The following is a 22,365-nucleotide window of genomic DNA, read 5'->3' on the forward strand; positions in this document are numbered from 1 at the left end:
AAAATATAAAAGGGCCCATTACAATTAAATCAGTCTAAATGTGCACATGCGTTGGAGTTTGTATCGTCCAAAAGCTGGGTATGACCATTTCTCACGGTGCTGAGTTCTCATCACCAATCACCGGTACAACTTCCCATCTTGGACTCCATCTCGCAAAGCACTCCTTGCAACTGTGTCTTCCTGCCGGATCAAATCCTACGGCCGTCTCTCCCGATCTTCTTTGTGTCCCCTGCCAAAAAGACCACAGACCCCACGAGTGTCCATCACAAAATCTCTCTCCGCCCACCTCTTTCTAGAATATTCTCCCAATTCCACCATCCTGATTGGCTGACACAGCATTCCTAATTTGAACATCGTAGCCCCTTTAGCCCAGTGGTCCCCAACCACCAGGCCGCAAAGCATGTGCTACCGGGCTGCGAGGAGACGATATGATTTGGCGATATGAAACGATACGAGTCAGCTGAACCTTTCCTCATTCCCTGTCACGCACTGTTGAACTTGAAATAACCTACCAAATCATACTAAATAACACATAAAACCTAAAATAACACTAACATATAGTAAAAGCAGGAATGATATGATAAATACACAGCCTATATAAAGTAGAAATAATGTATGCACAGTGTAGTTTCACTGAACAGAATCAGGAAGATTAAGCCAAAACCAATTTGTAGGGAAAAAAAAATTGGCACGTACATGCATACGCACACAGGTGCCCGCGCAAGGCGTATTGGTAGTCTTTCTCAGGGTAAACACAAGTGTCCCGTATTTGACTGTTACTTTTGTCCCTTATTTGGGAGTGAGAAAGTTGGCAACCCTACTTGAACGCACCCCCCCCCCCCCCCCCCGGGTCAGCCGGTCCGCAAGGATATTATCAATATTAAACCGGTCCGCAGTGCATAAAAGGTTTGGGACCCCTGCTTTAGCCAAAACCAAAATATTCTGCCAGCAGGACACTCAGCTTTTACTAAAAGCTACTAAGTGAACTACCCCACAGCATTAGCAGTAGAGATCTTAACCAGGGCATTACACATCATGATCTGTAAACTCCAGAGACTGTTATGTGTGAAAATCCTAGGAGATCAGCAGCTACTGAGATATTCAAACCACCTCGCCTGGCACCAACAATCATTCCACTGTCAAAGTCACCATTCTGAAGCGACGTGATTGACTGATTAGATATTTGCACTAATGAGCTAATGTACCTAATATAGTCAGTCCTGAGTATAACTCTAAACTGCAACCGGTGATGAGGCTCTGATTGGGGGCTTTCAGAGCTTTGGGGAAAGTGGTGTTACCCGTAGTCATTCATTGTTCCCAGAGCCGGTCTGACCTGGAAGGGTAACACCTGCTCAGGATATGAGCGAAGGCCAACGGCAGATCCGGCAGGTTCAGTAACTGAACTTATGACGGAGAAGGTGGATGAGCTGGGACCTCAAATGTCAACGGCTGTAGTACAGGCGGATGAACATTTGGGAAGAGAAATGGCGATTTCTTTAGTTCGTCCAATAGTAGGCAATAGCAAGCCACCGTTGCAATTTGCTAAGAAAACCACGGTCAAACTCACAAAATGTATCACACAACAACAGCATCAAGAGGATCTTCAAGACAACTCAAGATGTTTCGCTCGGTAGGGTTGATTCTGGCCAGCAGGGGATCCCCAACCGTCATCAAGCTACTGCTCATAAAATTAAAGTAACACAGAAGAAAATTATTGCCACTTGGAATGCAAGAACCCTATATCAAGCAGGAAAATTGGACCTTGTGATAAATGAAATGGAAAGACAAAAAATTAATATCATGGGAATTAGCGAAGTTTGTTGGATAGGTGCTGGAACATGTCAGATTAGAAATAAAACACTAGTTTATTCTTGTGGAACATCCCATACTAATGAGTAGGAATCCTTATGGATGAAAACATGGCAAAAAGTGTTTTAGGACATTGGGCAATATCAGAAAGAGTGCTCATTGTTAGATTCAGAGGACAACCATTTGATTTAGCAATTACACAGGTATATGCACCAGCATCAGATGGAACAAATGAAGATATAGATAAATTCTATGAAGAGCTTGAACAAGTAAAGAATGGATGCAAATCTCAAGATATTGTTATTGTCATGGGAGATCTAAATGCTAAAGTAGGACAAGGTGCTGATGGAAATACCACAGGAAAATTTGGACTGGGGAAAGAAATGAAAGAGGTGAGAAATGGGTAGAATGGTGCAAGATGAATAATCAGGTCATTATGAATACCTACTTTAAAAACCATCCAAGATGCTTGTGGACCTGGAAAAGTCCAGGTGATAACACCAGAAATCAAATTGACTTTATTACTATAAACCAAAGATTTAGAAACTCAGTGACTCAATGCAAAACATATCCAGGTGCAGACTGTAATAGTGACCATAACCCAGTAGTATGTCATGTAGAAGTAAAACTTAAAAAACTAAAGAAGCAAATACCTGAACAATCCCTTGACTACTTGCAATTAATTAAAGAAGAAAACTTCAGACAAAAATTTACAATTGAAGTAAGGAATAGATTTCAAAGGCTAGAAATAGAATCTGTTGAAGATGATAGCAATCATGTAGAAATGAAATTTAACTCTCTAAAGGATACTTTGGTAGAATCAGCAAAGTCAGTGATTCCTAAAAAAGAAAAAAGCACAAAGAATAAATGGATGACAGATGAAATCAAAAATCTAATGGAATAAAGGAGACGGAAGAAAGCAAATCCTATAGAATATAAGTCCTGAGATAAAAAAGTTAAAAGCTTATGTCAAAAAGCCAAAGAAGAATGGTTAAACCAGGAATGTGAGCAAATAGAAAGAATCCCTGTTACTGATCCAAAAAGGTTACATCAACAAATCAAGAATATCACTGGTAAAAAGCTCCTCTGTTCTTCAGGTGGATGTTTGAAAGCAAAGGACGGTACCATTATCATGGAAAAAGAGATTATGAACAGACGGACTGAGTATATTCAGGCATTGTTTGAAGACGATCGAGGTGAAAAACCAGAAATTAAGAAAAACATTGAAGGTCCAAGTATTTTAAAATCTGAAGGTCGTAATGCAATAAATAAGATGAAGAAAGGAAAGGCAGCAGGTCCTGATGAATTAGTAATAGAACAAATTATTGCCCTTGAAGATTATGGAATTGAAAAACTTCCTGATGTAGTCAATGACATTTATGAGACTGGAATAATACCAGAAGAGATGAAAAAAATCAATATTTATCACTCTTCTTAAGAAAACTGGAGCAATAGAATGTAAATTACATAGGACCATAAGTTCAATGAGTCATATCACCAAGATACTTCTAAGAATTTTGATGACTAAAGCTAAAAGTAAGATACAAGTTGAAATAGGCAAAGAACAATGTGGTTTTGTGAAAGACAAAAGACAAAAAATGCAATATTGATGTTAAGGATACTATCAGAACGAGCTATTCAAGTGCAAAAAGATTTGTTTGTTTTATCGACTACACAAAAGCATTTGATAAAGTGAAGCACAATAAGTTATTTGAAATATTACAGAAAACTCTGGATCTAGATTCGAAAGATCTCTGCCCAATCAAAAATCTGTACTGGGAACAAACTGCCGCTGTAAGAATAGATGGAGAAGTGAGTCAGATTACGAAAATCAAGAGAGGCGTTAGACAAGGGTGTGTTTTCTCCCGATTTATTTAATGTGTACAGTGAAACAATATTACAAAAAATAAGAGACATCTTGGGAATCAAAGTTGGCGGTGAAAACAATAATTTCAGATATGCAGATGACACTGTGTTAATTGCAAGTACGGAGGAAGAACTACAAAACTTAATTGATATAGTTGTTGAAGAAAGTGCAAAAATGGGTCTATCGGTCAACTGCAAAAAGACAGAATGTATGGTGATATCCAAAAAAAGAAGAATCCCATCTACAGGCTGAGAATAAACGGGGAAGACATAAAACAAGTGAAGAGCTTTTGCTACTTAGGAAGCTGGGTGACATCAGATGGCAGGTGCGACTTGGACATCAAAAGAAGAATAGGGATGACAACCCACCTCAGAGTACTGAAATGTTACATTTATCCAGTTATGTTATATGGCTCAGAATGTTGGACAATATCTAGTAACATGAGGAAACAAATTGTAGCAGCAGAGATGTGGTTTTTGAGGAAGATGCAAAGAATATCATGGAGGAAACGAATATCTAAAGAGGTTGTCATGAACAGAGCAAGCACAAAAAGAGAAATAATGTATGAGATCATGAAAAGGCAACGTAACTTCATTGGACATGTGATTAGGAAAGAGGAGTTAGGATGCACGGTAATTATGGGAAAGATTGAAGGGAAGAAAGCAAGAGGAAGGCAAAGACAAATGATGATGGAGACAGCAGCCAGAGAACTGGAAATGAATACTAATGAATCGATCCACTTGACCCGAAACAGGAGTGTGTGGGCCATGGCAGTTAAAGCTGAAACTGGGCACGGCACCTGATGATAATGACCTAATGAAGTGGCCATTAATTGTATATGGATCTAAGGTTAATGGAAGTGGAAGACTGACCGTGGAGGGATCTGAGTGAAGGTTGCTGCTGTACCAAGCCAAAAGCACAAACTAGTATCAGGATGGGGTGGTGATAAAACTGCTAAGATCCACAATTTTCATGGAGCTCTTACTTGCAGACTTCATTTCTTGGCAAATGGCTTAAGGAGTTAAACAAAACAAGCTCTCGGTGCAAATTTCTTCCCTAAACTTGGACAAAATTGAGATAATGAAGTGTCAAGTCTGCATTTGGCGAAGTGTTAATAACACTGGACAACAAGTGCTGCTTTGTCAGAATTTTTTTGCTTAAAGCTGAATACAAATATAATTTCAGACTACTTGTATCACGTAGGAATTTGAAGAGATAAAGAAATTAACTTTTATTTGAATATAATGCATTTAATTGCATTACGGTGCTGACGCTTTACAATAGCTTCAACTAAGCTTAAAGCTTTTCATTGAGGATTTTTATTTGTACTCACTGTCTGCGGCTTCTCACTGTAGTGTCCAACAATAATCAGCCAGCATTGATGGATTCCAGTTGCCCTGATGCAGTTCCTCCATGACGGCAATGTCCTGGTAAAACCTTCCACCGTGCTCGTCACTGACAACACCAAGACTTGCAGGGAAGAAGTCTAAATGGGAATGCGCTCAATGAATCTTTAGTGACGTGTTGCATTTCATGGTTTTGTATGCTTGAAGCATGTTGTTAACCAGCTGCACGTAGTTTGGTGCTGTGTAGATGCCAAGAAAGTTTTCAACAACATCCTTGAATGCTTTCCATGTGATTTTAGAAACACAGAAGCATAGAAAACCTACAGCACAATACAGGCCCTTCAGCCCACAAAACTGTGCTGAACATGTCCTTACCTTAAAAATTACGTAGGGTTACCCATAGCCCTCTATTTTTCTGAGCTCCATATACCTGTCCAGGATTCTCTTAAAAGACCCTATCATATCTGCCTTCACCACTGTCGCTGGCAGCCCATTCCACACACTCACCACTCTCTGTGGGGATAAAAAAACTTACCTCTGACATCTCCTCTGTACCTACTTCCAAACACCTTAAGACTGTGCTCTCTCGTGCTCGCCATTGCAGCCCTGGGAAAAAGCCTCTGACTATCCACGCAATCAATGCCTCTCATCATCTTATACACCTCTATCAGGTCACCTCTCATCCTCTATCTCTCCAAGGAGAAAAGACTGAGTTCACTCAACCTATTCTCATAACGCATGCTCCCCAATCCAGGCAGCATCCTTGTAAATCTCCTCTGCACCCTTTCTATAGTTTCCACATTCTTCCTATAGTAAGGTGACCAGAACTGAGCACAGTACTCCAAGTGGGGTCTGACCAGGGTCGTATATGGCTGTAACATTACCTTCCGGCTCCTAAACTCAATCTCATGACTGATGAAGGCCAATGCACCATATGCTTTTTTAACCACAGAGTCAACCTGCGCAGCAGCTTTGAGTGTCCTATGGACTCGGGCCTCAAGATCCCTCTGATCCTCCACCCTGCCAAGAGTCTTACCATTAATACTATATTCTGTCATCATATTTGACCTACCAAAATGAACCACCTCACAGTTGCCTGGGTTGAACTCCATCTGCCATTCCTCAGCCCAGTTTTGCATCCTATCAATGTCCGGCTGTGACAGCCCTCCACACTATCCACAGCACCCCCAACCTTTGTGTCATCAGCAAATTTACTAACCCATCCCTCCACTTCATCATCCAGGTCATTTATAAAAATCACGAAGAGCAGGGGTCCCAGAACATATCCCTGAGGCACGTTACTGGTGCTGACCTCCATGCAGAATATGACCCGTCTACAACCACTCTTTTCCTTCTGTGGCCAAGCCAGTTCTGGATCCAGAAAATAATGTCCCCTTTCATCCCATGTCTCCTTACTTTCTCAACAGGCCTTGCATGGACTACCTTGTCAAAAGCCTTGCTGAAATCCATATACACTACATCTACTGCTCCACATTCATCAGTGTGCTTAGTCACATCTTCAAAAAATTCAACCAGGCTCATAAGACACGACCTGCCTTTGACACAGCCATGCTGACTGTTCCTAATCATATTATGCCTTTCCAAATGTTCATAAATCCTGCCTTTCAGGATCTTCTCCATCAACTTACCAACCTCTAAAGTAAGACTCACTGCTCTATAATTTCCTGGGCTATCACTACTCCCTTTCTTGAATAAAGGAACAACATCCACAACCCCCCCCATCCTCCGGAACCTCTCCCGTCCTCGATGATGCAAAGATCATCGCCAGAGACTCAGCAATCTCCTCCCTCGCCTCCCACAGAACTCTGGGGTACATCTTGTCCGGTCCTGGTGACTTAACCAACTTGATGATTTCCAAAAGCTCCAGCACATCCTCTTCCTTAATATCAACATGCTCAAGCTTTTCAGTCTGCTGTAAGTCATCCTTACAATCGTCAAGATCCTTTTCTGTAGTGAATACTGATCCAAAGTACTCAGTAAGTACTTCTGCTATCTCCTGCAGTCCCATACACACTTCTCCACTGTCACACTTGATTGGTCCTATTCTCTCACATCTTATCCTCTTGTCCTTCACATACTTGTAGAATGCCTTGGCGTTTTCCTAAATCCTGCCCGCCAAGGCCTTCTCATACCCCTTCTGGCTCTCGTAATTTCTTTCTTTAGCTCCTTCCTGCTAGCCTTATAATCTTCTAGATCTCTATTATTACCTAGTTTTTTGAACCTTTTGTAAGTTCTTCTTTTCTTCTTGACTAGATTTACAACAGCCTTTGTACACCACAGCTCCTGTACCCTACCGTCCTTACCCTGTCTTATTGGAACTTACCTATTCAGAACCCCACGCAAATATCCCCTGAACATTTGCCACATTTCTTCCGTACATTTCCCTGAGAACATCTGTTCCCAATTTATGCTTCCAAGTTCCTTCCCGATAGCCTCATATTTCCCCTTTACTCCAATTAAACGCTGCTGTGGTAAAGGGAATAGAATTGTGATCACACTATCTCCAAAATTCTCTCCCACTGAGAGATCTGACAACTGACCAGGTTCATTTCCCAATACCAGATCAAGTACAGTCTCTCCTCTTGTAGGCTTATCTACATATTGTGTTAAGAAACCTTGAACACACCTAACAAACTCAACCCCATCTAAACCCCTTGCTCCAGGGAGATGCCGATTGATATTTGGGAAATTAAAATCTCCCACCACGACAACCCTGTTATTATTACTCCTTTTCAGAATCTGTCTCCCTATCTGCTCCTCAATGTCCCTGTTACTATTGGGTGGTCTATAAAAACACCCAGTAGAGTTATTGATCCTTTCCTGTTTCTAACTTCCACCCACAGAGACTCCGTAGACAATCCCTCCATGACTTCCTCTTTTTCTGCAGCTGTGACACTATCTCTGATCAACAGTGCCAAGCCCCCACCTCTTTTGCCTCCCTCCCTGTTCTTTCTGAAACATCTGAAGTCTGACACTCGAAGTAACCATTCTTGCCCGAGCCATCCAAGTCTCTGAATGGCCGCAACATCATAGCTCCAAGTACTGATCCACACCCTAAGCTCAGCCGCTTTGTTCATAATACTCCTTGCATTAAAATAGACACATCTCAAGTGCCTTCTCTATCACCTACCTATCCTCCCTCTCACACTGTCTACAAGCTTTCTCTATTTGTGAGCTAACCGCCCCTTCCTCCATCTCCTCAGTTTGGTTCCCACCCCCCAGCAATCCTAGTTGAAACTCTCCCCTTAACAAACCTCCCCACCAGGACATTGGTCCACCTGGGATTCAAGTGCAACCCATCATTTTTGTACAGGTCACTCCTGCCCCAAAAGAGATCCCAATGATCCAGAAATCTGAATTCCTACCCCCTGCTCCAATCCTTCAGCCACACATTTATCCTCTACCTCTCTCTATTCCTATACTCACTGTCACGTGGCACAGACAGTAATCCCAAGATGACTACCTTGTGATCCTGCTTCTCAACTTCCTTCTTAACTCCCTGTAGTCTGCTTTCAGGACCTCCTCCCTTTTCCTGCCTATGACATTGGTACCAATGTGTACCACGACCTCTGGCTGTTCTCCTTCCCACTTCAGGATATCGTGGACACGATCAGAGACGTCCCGGACCCTGGCACCTGGGAGGCAAACTACCAATCATGCTTCCTTCCTGCGTCCACAGAATCACCTGTCTGACCCCCTAACTATAGAGTCCCCAATCACTGCTGCCATCTCTTCCTTTCACTACCCATCTGAGCCACAGGGCCAGACTCTGTGCCGGAGGCATGACCACTGTTGCTTCCCCCCGGCAGCCGCCCCCGCCCCCCCCCCCCCCCCAGCAGTACTCAAGCAGGAGTACTTATTGTTAAGGGGTACAGCCACAGGGGTACTCTCTAGCCTCTGACTCTTGCCCTTTCCTCTCCTGACTGTTACCCACTTGTCTGTCTCTTGAGTCCCCGGTGTGACTACCTGCCTATAGCTCCTCTCTATCACCTCCTCACTCTCCCTAGCCAGACGAAGGTCATCGAGCTGCATCTTCAGTTCCCTAACACTGTCCCTCAGGAGCTGCAACTCGACGCACCTGGCACAGCTGTAGATGCCTGGGAGTCTCCAGGACTTACCATGTCTGACACCGAGCACAGAACACCGGCCTCACACACATACTTCCTGTCTGTAATCTACACAGATAATCTACCTCGCCTCGACCCATTATCACCGAAGCCCTGTTCAGCCAAAGGCTTTCTACTCTGTCTCCCTCTCCTCTGTTGCCCGCTCTATAAAGTTGTCTCCTTTTAAACTCTTCTCGCTGATCTCACTGGCTGACGTCCACGCGCTTACATAGTTGTGCTCCAATCAAATCACTGAAGAAATAACTGTCTCCTTTTAAACTCTTCTCGCTGATCTCACTGGCTGACGTCCATGTGCTTACACAGTTGTGCTCCGATCAAATCACTGAAGAAATAACAGTCTCCTTTTAAGCTCTTCTCACTGTCCTCAGTGGCTGATGTCCACACACTTGTACAGTTGTGCCCCAATCAAACCAGTGAAGAAATAATTTACTCTGGTTCCACAAGAAGTTCTTCGAATTGCCTATCATTGATGACCTGTTTGATTTGTGGACGAACAAAAATGCCTTACTTAATCTTGGCACCAGTTATTCTGACTCGAATTATGAATTGAAATAAGAAATACAGGCAATCTCAAAACAAAAGTTGCGTGACAGGAAATTTCATGGTGATTTTCGTGATCAGCTGCCCAAAATCCATAAGATACACTCAAGAGTACTTAGGAAGCAAAATCTTTGTGGTCCAGTATAATTTCTATTCAGGGTGCTCAGCTGGTCCTGGGATTGGAAGCTCGTTTGGGTGTGTGAGTGGGGTTGAGGGATGGGAAAGGGGTTTGTTTTGCTGATCCTGTTGGAATATTGTGGATTTGCTATGTTGGCGCCAGAATGGTGACACTTATGGGCTGTATCCATCATATCCTCAGATCGTGTTGGTTGTTAACACATTTCACTGTATGTTTCAATGTTCATGTGGTAAATGAATTTGAATCTGGTATGATTCAAGGTTTTAAGTTTTGCAAGTTAGAGAGAAAAAGATCTTAAACTTCAAGTGAGGAAAAGTTCTTAAAAAAAAATACAAAAGTTGGTTAAAAAGGCCATTTTGTTATTGATTGTACCAGTTTAAGTAAATTCATTACTCTGTTGCTGTTTTCAGAATTGTGATGTGAGATATGATGATTGTCCATTTCGAAAGTGTTAAAGACAGTGTGCTAAAACCTAATTCAGAATGATGAGTTTGAATTGGAAAGGTTCAACAAATCAATGCACTCCAGGGAGTCTGGAAAAGGTTTCTAAGTATATATGGCTGAAATGTACACTCAGTAGCCACTTCATCATGTCTAGGAGTGGAACCGTTTGCAGTCTTCTACTGCTGTAGCCCATCTACTTTAAGGTTCAACATGTGCATTCAGAAATGCGCTTCTGCACACCACTGTTGTAACGTGTGGTTATTTGAGTTACTCTTAGCTTCCTATCAGCTTGAACCAGTCTGGTCATTTTCCTCTGACCTCACTAACAAGATATTTTCATCCACAGAATGGCCCCTCACTGGAAATGTTTTGGGTTTTTTTTGTACAATTCATGAGAATGAGCAAACTCATGAGAATGCTATGTGTGAACTCTCAGGACATCAGCAGTTTCTGAGATATTCAAACCACCCCGTCTGGCACCAACAATCATTCCACAGTTAAATTCACTTAGGTCACATTCCTTCTCCATTCTGATGTTTGGGCTAAATGACTGATCCTCTTGATTTTGTTTATATGGTTTAATGCATTGAGTTGCTGCCACATGATTGGCTGATTAGATATTTGCATTAACGAGCAAGTGTGCTGGTGTACCTAATAAAGTGGCCACTGAACAAGGTTCCCTCTTTAGGTGTGTGCACGCACACGTCCTTTGCTGATAACGCACAAAGGAATTAAAACTGCTAAAAGGTTGTCACCCTCTACCTTATGTTAAGTATATTTCTCAATTATACACAATCACATAAAACAGAATGGCTTAATGAAACAGTAGAAGCTGCTGCACCAAAAGCTCATGAGGTCAGGAACATGCAGCTGCGAGAAATATTTATGTACAATGCTGAAACTACTGTTACCTGTGTATTGTCGCGATGCAAAAATTGCTGGAGTATTTGCAAATGGGAAGAAGTGGAGTGATATTTGGAAACTTGACTTTTTAAAAGTGTCCTTTAGCAAGCAAATCACATATGGATAGGGTGCAAAAGCTCCAGTGAGGAAATTCTTCATTACTCGCTGAAGGCCTGCTACGCAAGTTCTCTGGGAGTGCAGATGAATGAGAGTGAAAATGATCAAACCCAGAGGAGATCAAAGTTCTTGTCGGCAGTGTTTTGCTGGCTGTTAAAAGGAATACCTCTATATATAAAATTCAACACACATGTTGTTGGCACTGGGCTGGTCATTACAAATGAGAGGGAACATTGCCACTGAGTGTGTGTAACGTCTGGACAAAAGTACAGTCGATATTTCGGGTCGAAATGTGGACCGTACTTTTTTTGATAGATGCTGCCTGGTCTGCTGAGTTTCTTCAGCATTTTGTGTGTGTTGCTCAGATTTCCAGCGTCTGCAGATTTTCTCTTGTCTGTGTGGTAAAATGCAATGAGTACAGAATACGCAAAGGTACTTTGCACTTGTCCATGCATTCGTATATATTCAGATTCCTCTTTATGCCTTAATTTCTATATTTATACCTTGTTTCATTTTCTTGTTATTGATAGTAGATATTTTGATTTTCTTGAAGGTTTCATTGCGTCAGATATGACTTCGAGGAATTCGAGCACTCAGCTGTGGCTCATCACTCATTATCATGAAAATGGTTCACTTTACGACTACTTGCAACGTAACACAGTGGATACTGTGGTCTGCCTCAATTTTGCCTTGTCTATCGCCAACGGACTGGTACACCTCCACAATGAAATTTTTGGAACTGAGGGAAAACCTGCAATTGCTCACAGGGATTTGAAAAGCAAAAATATCTTAGTTAAAAAAAATCTGCACTGTTGCATTGCTGATCTTGGTGAGTTTTTAAAAGTGTCACCTTATCAACACTTTTGAAGAAAATGACTAAATGATGTGGAAGACAAATGTAATGTTAGCATTCATTTTGAGAGGACTAGAATATAAGAGCAAGGGATGCAATGCTGAGGCTTTATAGGGCATTGGTCAGACCACAGTTGGAGTATTGTGAGCAGTTTTGGGCCCCTTATCTAAGAAAAGATGTGCCGGCTTTGGAGAGAGTCCACAGGAGGTTCCAAGAATAAAAGGGTAAATGTGTGAGGAGTGCTTGATGGCTCTAGGCCTGTACTCGCTGGAGTTTAAAAGAATGAGGGGGGATCTTGTTGAAACATGTCGAATATTTAGAGGCCCAGAGGGGATGTTTTCAGTAATGGGGTAAGTCTAGGACCAGAAGGCTCAGCCTCAACGCAAAGGCATATGAGGAGGAATTTCTTTAGCCAGACGGTGGTGGAGTTCGCTCACAGACAGCTGTGGAGGCCAAGTCATTGGGTATATTTAAAGTGGAGGTTGATAGGTTATTGATTAGTAAGTGTGTCAGATGTTACAGGGAGAAGGGAGGAGAATGGGGTTGAGGGGGATAATAAGTCAGCTATTACGGAATGGCAAAGCAGATTTGATGAGCTGAACGGCCTAATTCTCCTTTTTTTATGGTTTATGGCAGGGTTTCCACAGTTATTGGTAGGGGCTAATGGTTGGGAGCGAGTGTTTTATGATCTAAATGATAATTGTGTTAAACACCTGTCTCTCTTTGTAGGATTAGCAGTGATGCATTCACAAACCAATAATCAATTAGATGTTGGAAATAATCCGAAAGTGGGCACCAAACGTTACATGGCTCCAGAGGTACTTGATGAATCTATTCAAGTTGACTGCTTTGATGCCTACAAACGTGTGGACATCTGGGCATTTGGACTTGTTTTGTGGGAAGTAACGAGAAGAACATTCAGTAACGGTGAGCATTACTACAACCACTAAAACTATTTTGTTAACTAGTCATCATAATAATTTGGAATTTTAAGAAAAGTAAATTACTTGAAGAGAAAATACTGTTGCATAACAGCATAGTATCAACTGGTTGTATTCTTCCAAAATTCTGTCATAGCAGTTACCGCAATGGTTTGTAGTGCCGGCTGTAAGGTTCAGGGTTCAGTTCCTGCTGCTGTATGTAAGGGATTTGTCCTCTCCGTTCTTCTGGGTATTTCAGTTTCCTCCCACTCTCCAAAGACTTATGGGTTAGGGTTCGTAAGTTGTGGCCACTGGAAACATGGCGAGACTTGCGGGTTGCCTCCAGCACATCTCAGACTGTGTTGATCATTGACACGAGCAATGCATTTCACCGTTTCAGTGTATGTGTGACAAATACGGGGCCTATCAGTGGCGTCAACAGAGCTCTACGAAGAGCTAGTTCTCGCAGGTCAGTGGCGGTTAATTAAAAAGGGAACTTCAAGGGCGTTTGTCCATTGCATGGGGCCTATCAGTGGCATCAACAGAGCTTTACAAGGAGGTATTTCTCACAGGTTGGCGGTGGTTATTTTAAAAGGGAGCTTCGAGGGCGTTTGTCCATTGCATGGGGCCTATCAGCAGCATCAACAGACCTCTACGAACAGAAGGATAAGTGGAACGGTCATTGTCAGGAGTAAGCCAGTGGCGAGAGTAGAAGCAATGGGCTTTGGCTCAAAGGAGGCTTCGACTCTGTGTAAAGCGTCTGTTAAAGTTTCTTTTTTATCTTTTTTCTTCTCTTACCATACCAGTTCCATGGCTGTGGTGTGCTCTTCGTGCCAGATGTTGGAGTTTTGGGAGACCTAAAGTCTCCTGGGTACTACATCTGCATGAAGTGCATTCACTGCAGCTCCTTGAAGACCATGTTAGGGATCTGGAGGAGCAACTGGCTGACTTTCATCTTGTACGGGAGAGTGAGGGTATGATTGATCAAAGTTACAAGGAAGTAGCCACCCCGAAGTTGCAGGAGGCAAGTAGCTGGGTGAATGTCAGGAGAAATGGAAATAGGCAGTTAGAGCGGAGTACCCCTGTGGCTATTCCCCTCAAAAACAAGTATACTGCTTTGGATACTTCTGTGGGAGATGACCTCCTGGGAGAATGCCACGGGGACTAGGTTACAGGCACTGAGCATGGGTCCATGGTGTAGAAGGGAAAGAGAGAAGAAGGGAGCGGTAGTGATAGGGAACTCAGTAGTGAGGGGAACAGACAGGAGATTCTGTGGACGTGAACGGAACACCCGGATGGTATGTTGCCTCCCAGGTGCCAGGGTCAGGGATGTCGCAGATCGCATCCACATTTTGGAGAGGGAGGGGTGCAGCCAGATGTCTTGATGCACATTGGTACCAATGACATAGGAAGGAAAAGCAACGAGGTCCTGAAAAGAGAATTGAGAGAGCTAGGTAGAAAGCAGAGAAGCAGGACCTCCCGGCTAGTAATTTCTGGATTGCTGCCTGTGCTGTGCGCCAGTGAGGGTAGAAACAGGATGATTTGGTAGATAAATGTGTGGCTGAGAAACTGGTGCAGGGGGCAGGGCTTCAGGTACTTGGATAACTGGGATCTCTTCTGGGGGAGGTGTGACCAGTTCAGAAGTGACAGGTTACACTGAACCAGAGGGGGACCAATATTCTCGTGGGCAGGTTTATTAGAGCTGTTGGGGAGAGTTTACAGGGGTGAGGGAACTCTATTGAAGGGACTCATGATAGGATGGATGGTAAAAAAGTAAAGATAGCGTGCAGTCAGACTGTCAGGAAAGGCAGGCAAGTGATGGGACTTAGTTGCAGCTATCAGGCTGAGTATCAAATCATTAGGAATGCAGATTCAGAAAGGATAGCAAATACAGTACTCAAGGTGTTGTATCTGAATGCACGTAGTATAAGAAATAAGGTGGATGATCTTGTTGCAATATTGCGAATTACCAGGTAAGATGTTATGACCATCACTGAATTGTGGCTGAAAGATGGTTCTAGTTGGGAGCTGATCGTCCAAGGTTACACATTATATCAGAGAGACAGGAAGGTAGGCAGAGGGGGTGGTGTGGCTCTACTGGTAAAGAATAGCATCAAATCAGTAGAAAGATGTGACATGGGATCAGAAGCTGTTGAATCCTTTAAGAAACTGCAAGGGTAAAAGGACATTGATGGCAGTTATATACAGGCCTCCCAACAGTGGCTGGGAGGCGGACCACAGGTTACAACAGGAAATAGAAAAGGCTAGTCAAAATGGCAATGTTATGGTAGTCGTGGGAGGTTTTAACATGTAGGTTGATTGGGAAAATCAGGTTGGTCATGGATCGCAGGAGAGTGAGTTTGTTGAATGCCTAAGAGAGCTTTTTAGAGCAGTTTGTTGTTGAGCCTACTAGGGGATCAGCTGTACTGGACTGGATGTTATGTAATGAACCAGAGGCGATTAGGGAGCTTAAGATAAAAGTACCCTTAGGAAAGAATGATCACAATATGATTGTATTCAACATAAAATTTGATAGGAAGAAAGTAAAGTCTGATGTAGCAGTATTTCAGCGGAATAAGGGAGATTACAGTGATCTGAGAGAGGAGCTGGCCAAAGTAAATTGGAAGGAGCTGTTGGCAGTGATGTCAGCAGAGCAGCAATGGCGTGCGTTTCTTGGAAAAATGAGGAAGATGCAGGACATGTGTATTCCAAAAATGAAGAAGTACTCAAATGGTAAAATACTCAAACCATGGCTGACAAGGGAAGTCAAAGCTATTGTAAAAGCAAAAGAAAATGCATACAACAAAGCAAAAATTAATGGGAAAATAGAGGAGTGGGAAGTTTTTAAAAACCCACAGAGGGCAACTGAAAAAAAATCATTAGAAGGGAAAAGATGAAATATGAAAGCAAGCTAGCAAACAATATCAAAGTGAATAGTATATTAAAGATAAAAGAGAAATGACAGCGGATATAAGACCGCTAGAAAATGAGGCAGGAGAAATAATAGCGGGGGACAAAGAGATGGCTGATGAACAAGTGAGTATTTTGTGACAGTCTTCACTGTGGGAAGACACTAGTAGTATGCCTGATGTGTGTGAAGAAAGAGAAGTGGGTGCAGTTAACAAGGAGCTCAAAAAGCTGAAAGACCTAAAGGTACATAAGTCACCTGGACCAGAGGAACTGCACCCTAGGGTTATGAAAGAGGTAGCGTTAGAGATTGTGGTGGCATTAGAAATGAAGCCAGAGGTCTGGAAAATTGCAAATGTCACTCTACTCTTTAAGAAAGGAGGAAGGCAGCAGAAAGGAAATTATAGACCAGTTAGCCTGACCTCAGTGGTTGGGAAGATGTTACAGTCAATTGTTAAGGATGAGGTGATGGAGTACTTGGTGCCACAGGGCAAAATAGTACAAAGTCAGCATGGTTTCCTTCAGGGAAAATCCCACCTGATGAATCTGTTGGAATTCTTTGAGGAGATTAGAAGTAGGATAGATAAAGGGGGTGCAGTGGATTTTTTTTTAGGCATCCATTAGTCTCGTAAAACCATGGATTTGCACCTTGGAAGGTTTCCAGGGCGCAGGCCTGGGCAAGATTTTATGGAAGACCGGCAGTTGCCCATGCTGCAAGTCTCCCCTCTCCATGCCACCGATGTTGTCCAAGGGAAGGGCACTAGGGCCGATACAGCTTGGCACCGGTATCGTCGCAGAGCAATGTGCGGTTAAGTGCCTTGCTCAAGGACACAACACGCTGCCTCAGCTGAGGCTTGAACTAGCGACCTTCAGATCACTAGACCGACGCCTTAACCATTTGGCCATGCGCCAACACTGTGGATGTTGTATATTTGGACTTTCAGAAGAAGAAGATGCCACACATGAGGCTGCTTACCAAGTTAAGAGGCTATGGTATTACAGGAAGGTTACTAGCGTGGTTAGAGCATTGGCTGATAGGTAGGAGGCAGCGAGTGGGAATAAGAGGATCCTTTTCTGGTTGGCTGCCAATGACTAGTGGTGTTCTGCAGGGATTGGTGTTGGGACCATTTCCTTTTTGCTGTATACAAATGATTTCAATGATGGAATAGATGGTTTTGTTGCCAAGTTTGCAGATGATATGAAGATTGGTGGAGAGGCAGGTATTGTTGAGGAAACAGGTAGGATGCAGAAGAACTTAGACAGATTAGGAGAATGGGCAAGAAAGTGGCAAATGAAATACAATGTTGGAAAATGCATTGACACGCACTTTGGTAGTAGAAATAAATGTGCAGACTTTTTTCTAAACAGGGAGAAAATCCAGGAATCTGAGATGCAGAAGGACTTGGGAGTCCTTGTGCAAAACACCCTAAAGGTTACCTTGCAGGTTGAGTTGGTGGTGAGGAAGGCAAATGCCATGTTAGCATTCATTTCAAGGACAGAGAGTATCTGTTTCACAGTGTAGAAGTGTTGTCTTCAAGAAGGTGCCACAATAGATGGATTGGGTGTGTTTTCACTTTTGTCTTCAAGAAGGTGCCACACATTAAGTAAAATTTGAGAATCTGATATTGGAATAATCTGCTGACATGGATTGAAGTTTGGTACTGGAAATCAAACTGCACAAAGAGGTCATTGTGTGGTTGTAGCTGGTGGGGTGCTACAGGCATTCTCCTGGGTCCCAGCTGTTTACTGGCCAGGATTTGGATGAGAAGACCCAAGTGAAGTATAATCAATAGGAACTCGTTGAATGGGTGAGACGTGGACAGTGGATGTGGCTGAAGGTGTGAAGCCATTCGCTTTGGCAGAAATGACGGCAAAGCTTTTATTAATGGTGAAGGATTGGAGGAACCTCTATTCCTAGTAATGAAATAATGACAGTTAACAATCAGGCACGTGTGATTAGGAGAGCAAATAGTATCCTGTCCTGTATTGCAGGTTACATTTTACTATGTGACTAACAAGTCATTCTGTAGTTAAATAGTGCTGTGGTGGGACCATACCTGTGGATGTGAGGGTTCCATCTTAAAATACTTGCAGTAGAGGGAGTACAATAATTCCATGAATATGGATTGTCAGATCAGCTGAAATAAAACCATAGGATATAGGAGCAGAATTAGGCCATTTGGCCCATCTAGTCTGCTCTTAACACATTCTCTCAGGAGCTGTGTCTCGATGCACCTGGTGCAGATGTGGCCATCGGGGAAGCTGCGAGTCTCCTGGAAATCCCACATCTGATACCCAGAACGGAACACTGGCTCTGTAGATATACCCACTATTCTCAAAAGAGTTGAATAAGAAATAGGAATGAACTTACCTAGCTTCCACCTGTCCTTGCCGAAGCCTTGCTACTCTGACTCAAGACTACTTCGAAGACTGCTCCGCTAGGCCGTATCTCCTTTGTAGGGACTGGGTTTTTAAAAGCTCTTTGTTGAACCTGCGTGGGAATGCTCCTGTTGGATCTCTGCAGTATTCTAGTCAATGACTCCCATCAAAAGATGTTGCTTTTTCAAGCTGTTTGTTGGACCTGTTGCATCTGCACAGTACTTAAATCAATAATTGGAATGATGTTCTAGTCCTCTTGAAATGAATGTTAACATTACATTTGCCTTCCTCACCGTCGACTCAACCTGCAAATTAACCTAGTCTGGCCTTCCTTCTACCAAAGCACATGACCATACACCTCCCAACACTATATTCCAATTGTCACTTCTTTGCCCATTCTTCTGATCTGTCTAAGTCCTTCTTTAGCCTACTCACAAACAAGAGAAAATCTGTAGATGCTGGAAATCTAAGCAACACACACAAAATGCTGGAGGAACTCAGCAGGCTAGGCAGCAGCTCTGGAAAAGAACACAGTTGATGTTTCAGGCAGAGACCCTTCAGGAGGACTGGAGAAAAAAGATGAGTTAGAGTTAGAAGATGGGGGGGAGGTGGGAGGGAGAAACACGAGGGGATAGGTGAAAGTGGGAGAGGTGAAGTAAAGAGCTGGGAAGTTGGTGAGAGATACAGGGTTGGGGAGGATCTAACAGGAGAGGACGGAAGGCCATGGAAGAAAGAAAAGGGGGAGGAGCACCAGAGGGGCATGATGGGAAGGTAAGGAGATGAGAAGAGAAGGACAAGGGGATGGGGAATGGTGAAGTGGGGGGTGTCATTACTGGAAGTTCAAGAAATTGATGTTCATGTCATCAGGTTGAAGGCTGCTCAGATGGAATATAAAGTGCTCCTCCAACTTGAGTGTGGCCTCATCGCAACAGTAGAGGAGGCCATGGATTGACATATCGGAATGGGAATGGGAGTGGAATTAAAATGGGTGGCCACTGGGAGATCCTGCTTTTTCGGGCGGAGGGAATGTAGCTGCTCGGCGAAGTGGTCTCCCAGCCTACATCAGGTTTCACCACTATACAGCCGGCTACACTGGGAGCACTGATTGTAGTAGATGACCCCAAAAGACTTGCAGGTGAAGTGTCACCTTACCTTGAAGGACTTTTTGGAGCCTTGAATGCTAGCGAGGGAGGTGTCGGGGCAGGTGTAGCACTTGTTCCGCTTGCAAGGATAAATGCCAGGAGGGAGATCAGTGAGGAAGGAGTCAAGTAGGAAGCGATCCCTGCAGAAAGTTTTGGGGGTAGGGGGTAAGATGTGCTTGGTGGTGGGATCTCGTCAGAGGTTATGGGAAATTATGTGCTGGATGCGGAGGCTGATCAGGTGGTAGGTGAGGACAAGAGGAACCCTATCTCTGATAGGGTGAGGGCAGACGTGCGTGAAATGGAAGAGATGTGGTTGAGGACAACATTGATGGTGGAGGAAGGCAAACTCCTTTCTTTGAAGGAGGACATCTCCATAGTTCTGGAATGAAAAGCCTCATCCTGAGAGCAGATGCAGTGGAGATGGAGGAATTGAGAGATTGGGATGACATTTTTACAAGTAACAGGGGGTAAGAGATATAATCCAGGTAGTTGTGAGAGTCAGTGAGTTTATAATAGACCTCAGTAGATAAGCTGTCTCAAGAGATAGAGACAGAGAGATTGAGAGAGGGTAGGGAGGTGTCGGAAATGGACCAGGTAAATTTGAGGGCAAAGTGGAAGTTCGAGGCAAAGTTGATGAAGTTGACGAGCTCCACGTTGGTGCAGGAAGTAGCACCAATTCAGTCATCGATGTAGCCTAAGAAAAGTGGAGGAGTGACATCAGTGTATGCTTGGAGCATAGACTGTTCCACGTAGCTGACAAAAAGGCAGGCGTAGCTGGGACCCATACGATTACCAGTGGCTGCAACTTTTATTTGAAGGAAGTGGGAGGAGCCGAATGAGAAATGATTAAGATTGAGGACAAGTTCCACTAGGCGGAGGAGAGTTATGGTGGAGGGGAACTAGTTGGGTCTGGTGTCCAGAAAGAAACGGAGAGTTTGAGGCCTTCCTGGTGGGGGATGGAGGTGTATAGGGACTGGACATCCATGGTGAAAATAAGATGATGCGGGCTAGGGCACTTGAAATCATTGAAAAAATCAAGAGCGTGTGTAGTGTCATGGATGTAGGTAGGAAGAGACTGAACCAGGGAGGATAAGATATTCTACTTCTCTAGCTTCTCTAGTTCCTCAAAACTACCTGCCCCTCTACCTACTTTTGTGTCACTGCAAACTTTGCAAACAAAGTGATCAATTCTGTCATCCAAATCATTGACATACATCGCAAAAATAATCGGACCCAACACAGACCCCTGCAGATCACCATAGTCACTGGCAGCCAACAGGAAAACGCTCCTTTATTCCCACTCTTTGCCTCCTGCCAATCAGCCACTGCTTTATCCACGCTAGAATCTTTCCTGTAATACCATGGGCTCGTAGCTTGTTAAGCAGCCTCATGTGTGGCACCTTGTTAGAGGCTTTCTGAAAATCCAAGTCTACAAGAATGGTCAAGAATGATGAGTTCGGAGAAGGACATAAAGATACGGAAGGCACGAGCATGGAGGGCTATGAACGACATGAAGGAAATCTAGAAGTCGAACCTGACCAGAGGGCTTAAAAAGAGGATTTTCATAGCAGTCATAGAGCCCATTCTCACGTACGGATGCGAGACGTGGACACTCACCAAGACGATGTGAAAGTCTGTAGATGGTTGCTATACATGAATGCTCCAGATGGCTCTTGACGTGAGTTGGCAACAGCACATGACGAACATCGAACTCTGTAACAACCTACCGATGCTCACCACTAAAATCGAGGTGAGAAGAATGCAACTAGTGGGGCATTGTCTACACCACCCTGAGCTACCTGCCAACCTAGTCATCATATGGGAGGATGAACCCTGGGTGCCATCCCAAGACTATGGTCAACAGGCTCCTAGAAGACACTGATGAGGGAGGGGGAGAAGTGGAGGGTCTGTCATTGTGCCCGATGTCGGCCCCCTAGGCCTGAGTCGCAAGAGTGAGTCAAGTCCACAACATCAAACAATTCTAGTTTGTCTATCTTGCTTGTTATTTCCAAAGAATTCCACCAGATTTGTCAGGCAAGGCTTTCCCTTGAGGAAACCATGCTGACTACAACCTCTTTTATCATGTGCTTCCAAGTACCCCGAAACCACATACTTAACTATCGACTCCAACATCCTCCCAACCACTGAGTTCAGACTAACTGGCCTGTAGTTTCCTTTCTTCTGCTTCTCTCCCTTCTTGAAGAGTGGTGTAACACTTACAGTTTTCCAATCCTCCAGAACCATTCCAGAATCAAAAGATTTTTGAAAGATCATTACTAATCTTATTTTGAATGTTATGATGAGGTTGTATAAGGCATTGGTGAGGCTGAATCTGGAGTATTGTGTTCAGTTTTGGTCACCAAATTATAGGAAGGATATTAATAAGGTTGAAAGAGTGCAGAGAAGGTTTACAAGGATGTTGCTGGGACTTGAGAAACTCAGTTACAGAGAAAGGTTGAATAGGTTAGGACTTTATTCCCTGGAGCGTAGAAGAATGAGGGGAGATTTGATAGAGGTATATAAAATTATGATGGGTATAGATAGAGTGAATGCAAGCAGGCTTTTTCCACTGAGGCAAGGGGAGAAAAAAACTAGAGAACATGGGTTAAGGGTGAGGGGGGAAAAGTTTAATGGGGACATTAGGGGGGGTTTCTTCACACAGAGAGTGGTGGGAGTATGGAATGAGCTGCCAGATGAGGTGGTAAATGCGGGTTCTTTTTTAACATTTAAGAATAAATTGGACAGATACATGGATGGGAGGTGTATGGAGGGATATGGTCCGTGTGCAGGTCAGTGGGACTAGGCAGAAAATGGTTTGGCACAGCCAAGAAGGGCCAAAAGGCCTGTTTCT

General features: G+C 43.5%; 1 protein-coding gene across 1 annotated transcript in view; it reads left to right on the plus strand.

Annotated features, from left to right (window-relative positions):
• The window catches only part of LOC140194756 (activin receptor type-1-like), an 83,280-nt gene that overhangs the window by 54,739 nt on the left and 6,176 nt on the right, over positions 1–22,365 (plus strand). Inside the window, exons 7-8 of the mRNA XM_072252027.1 lie at positions 11,867–12,142; positions 12,896–13,093. Coding sequence (XP_072108128.1) covers positions 11,867–12,142; positions 12,896–13,093 — 474 coding nt within the window. The remainder of the gene's footprint in view (positions 1–11,866; positions 12,143–12,895; positions 13,094–22,365) is intronic.

Source organism: Mobula birostris, chromosome 1 (assembly GCF_030028105.1).
Source record: "Mobula birostris isolate sMobBir1 chromosome 1, sMobBir1.hap1, whole genome shotgun sequence".
NCBI classification, from domain to species: Eukaryota; Metazoa; Chordata; class Chondrichthyes; order Myliobatiformes; family Myliobatidae; genus Mobula; species Mobula birostris.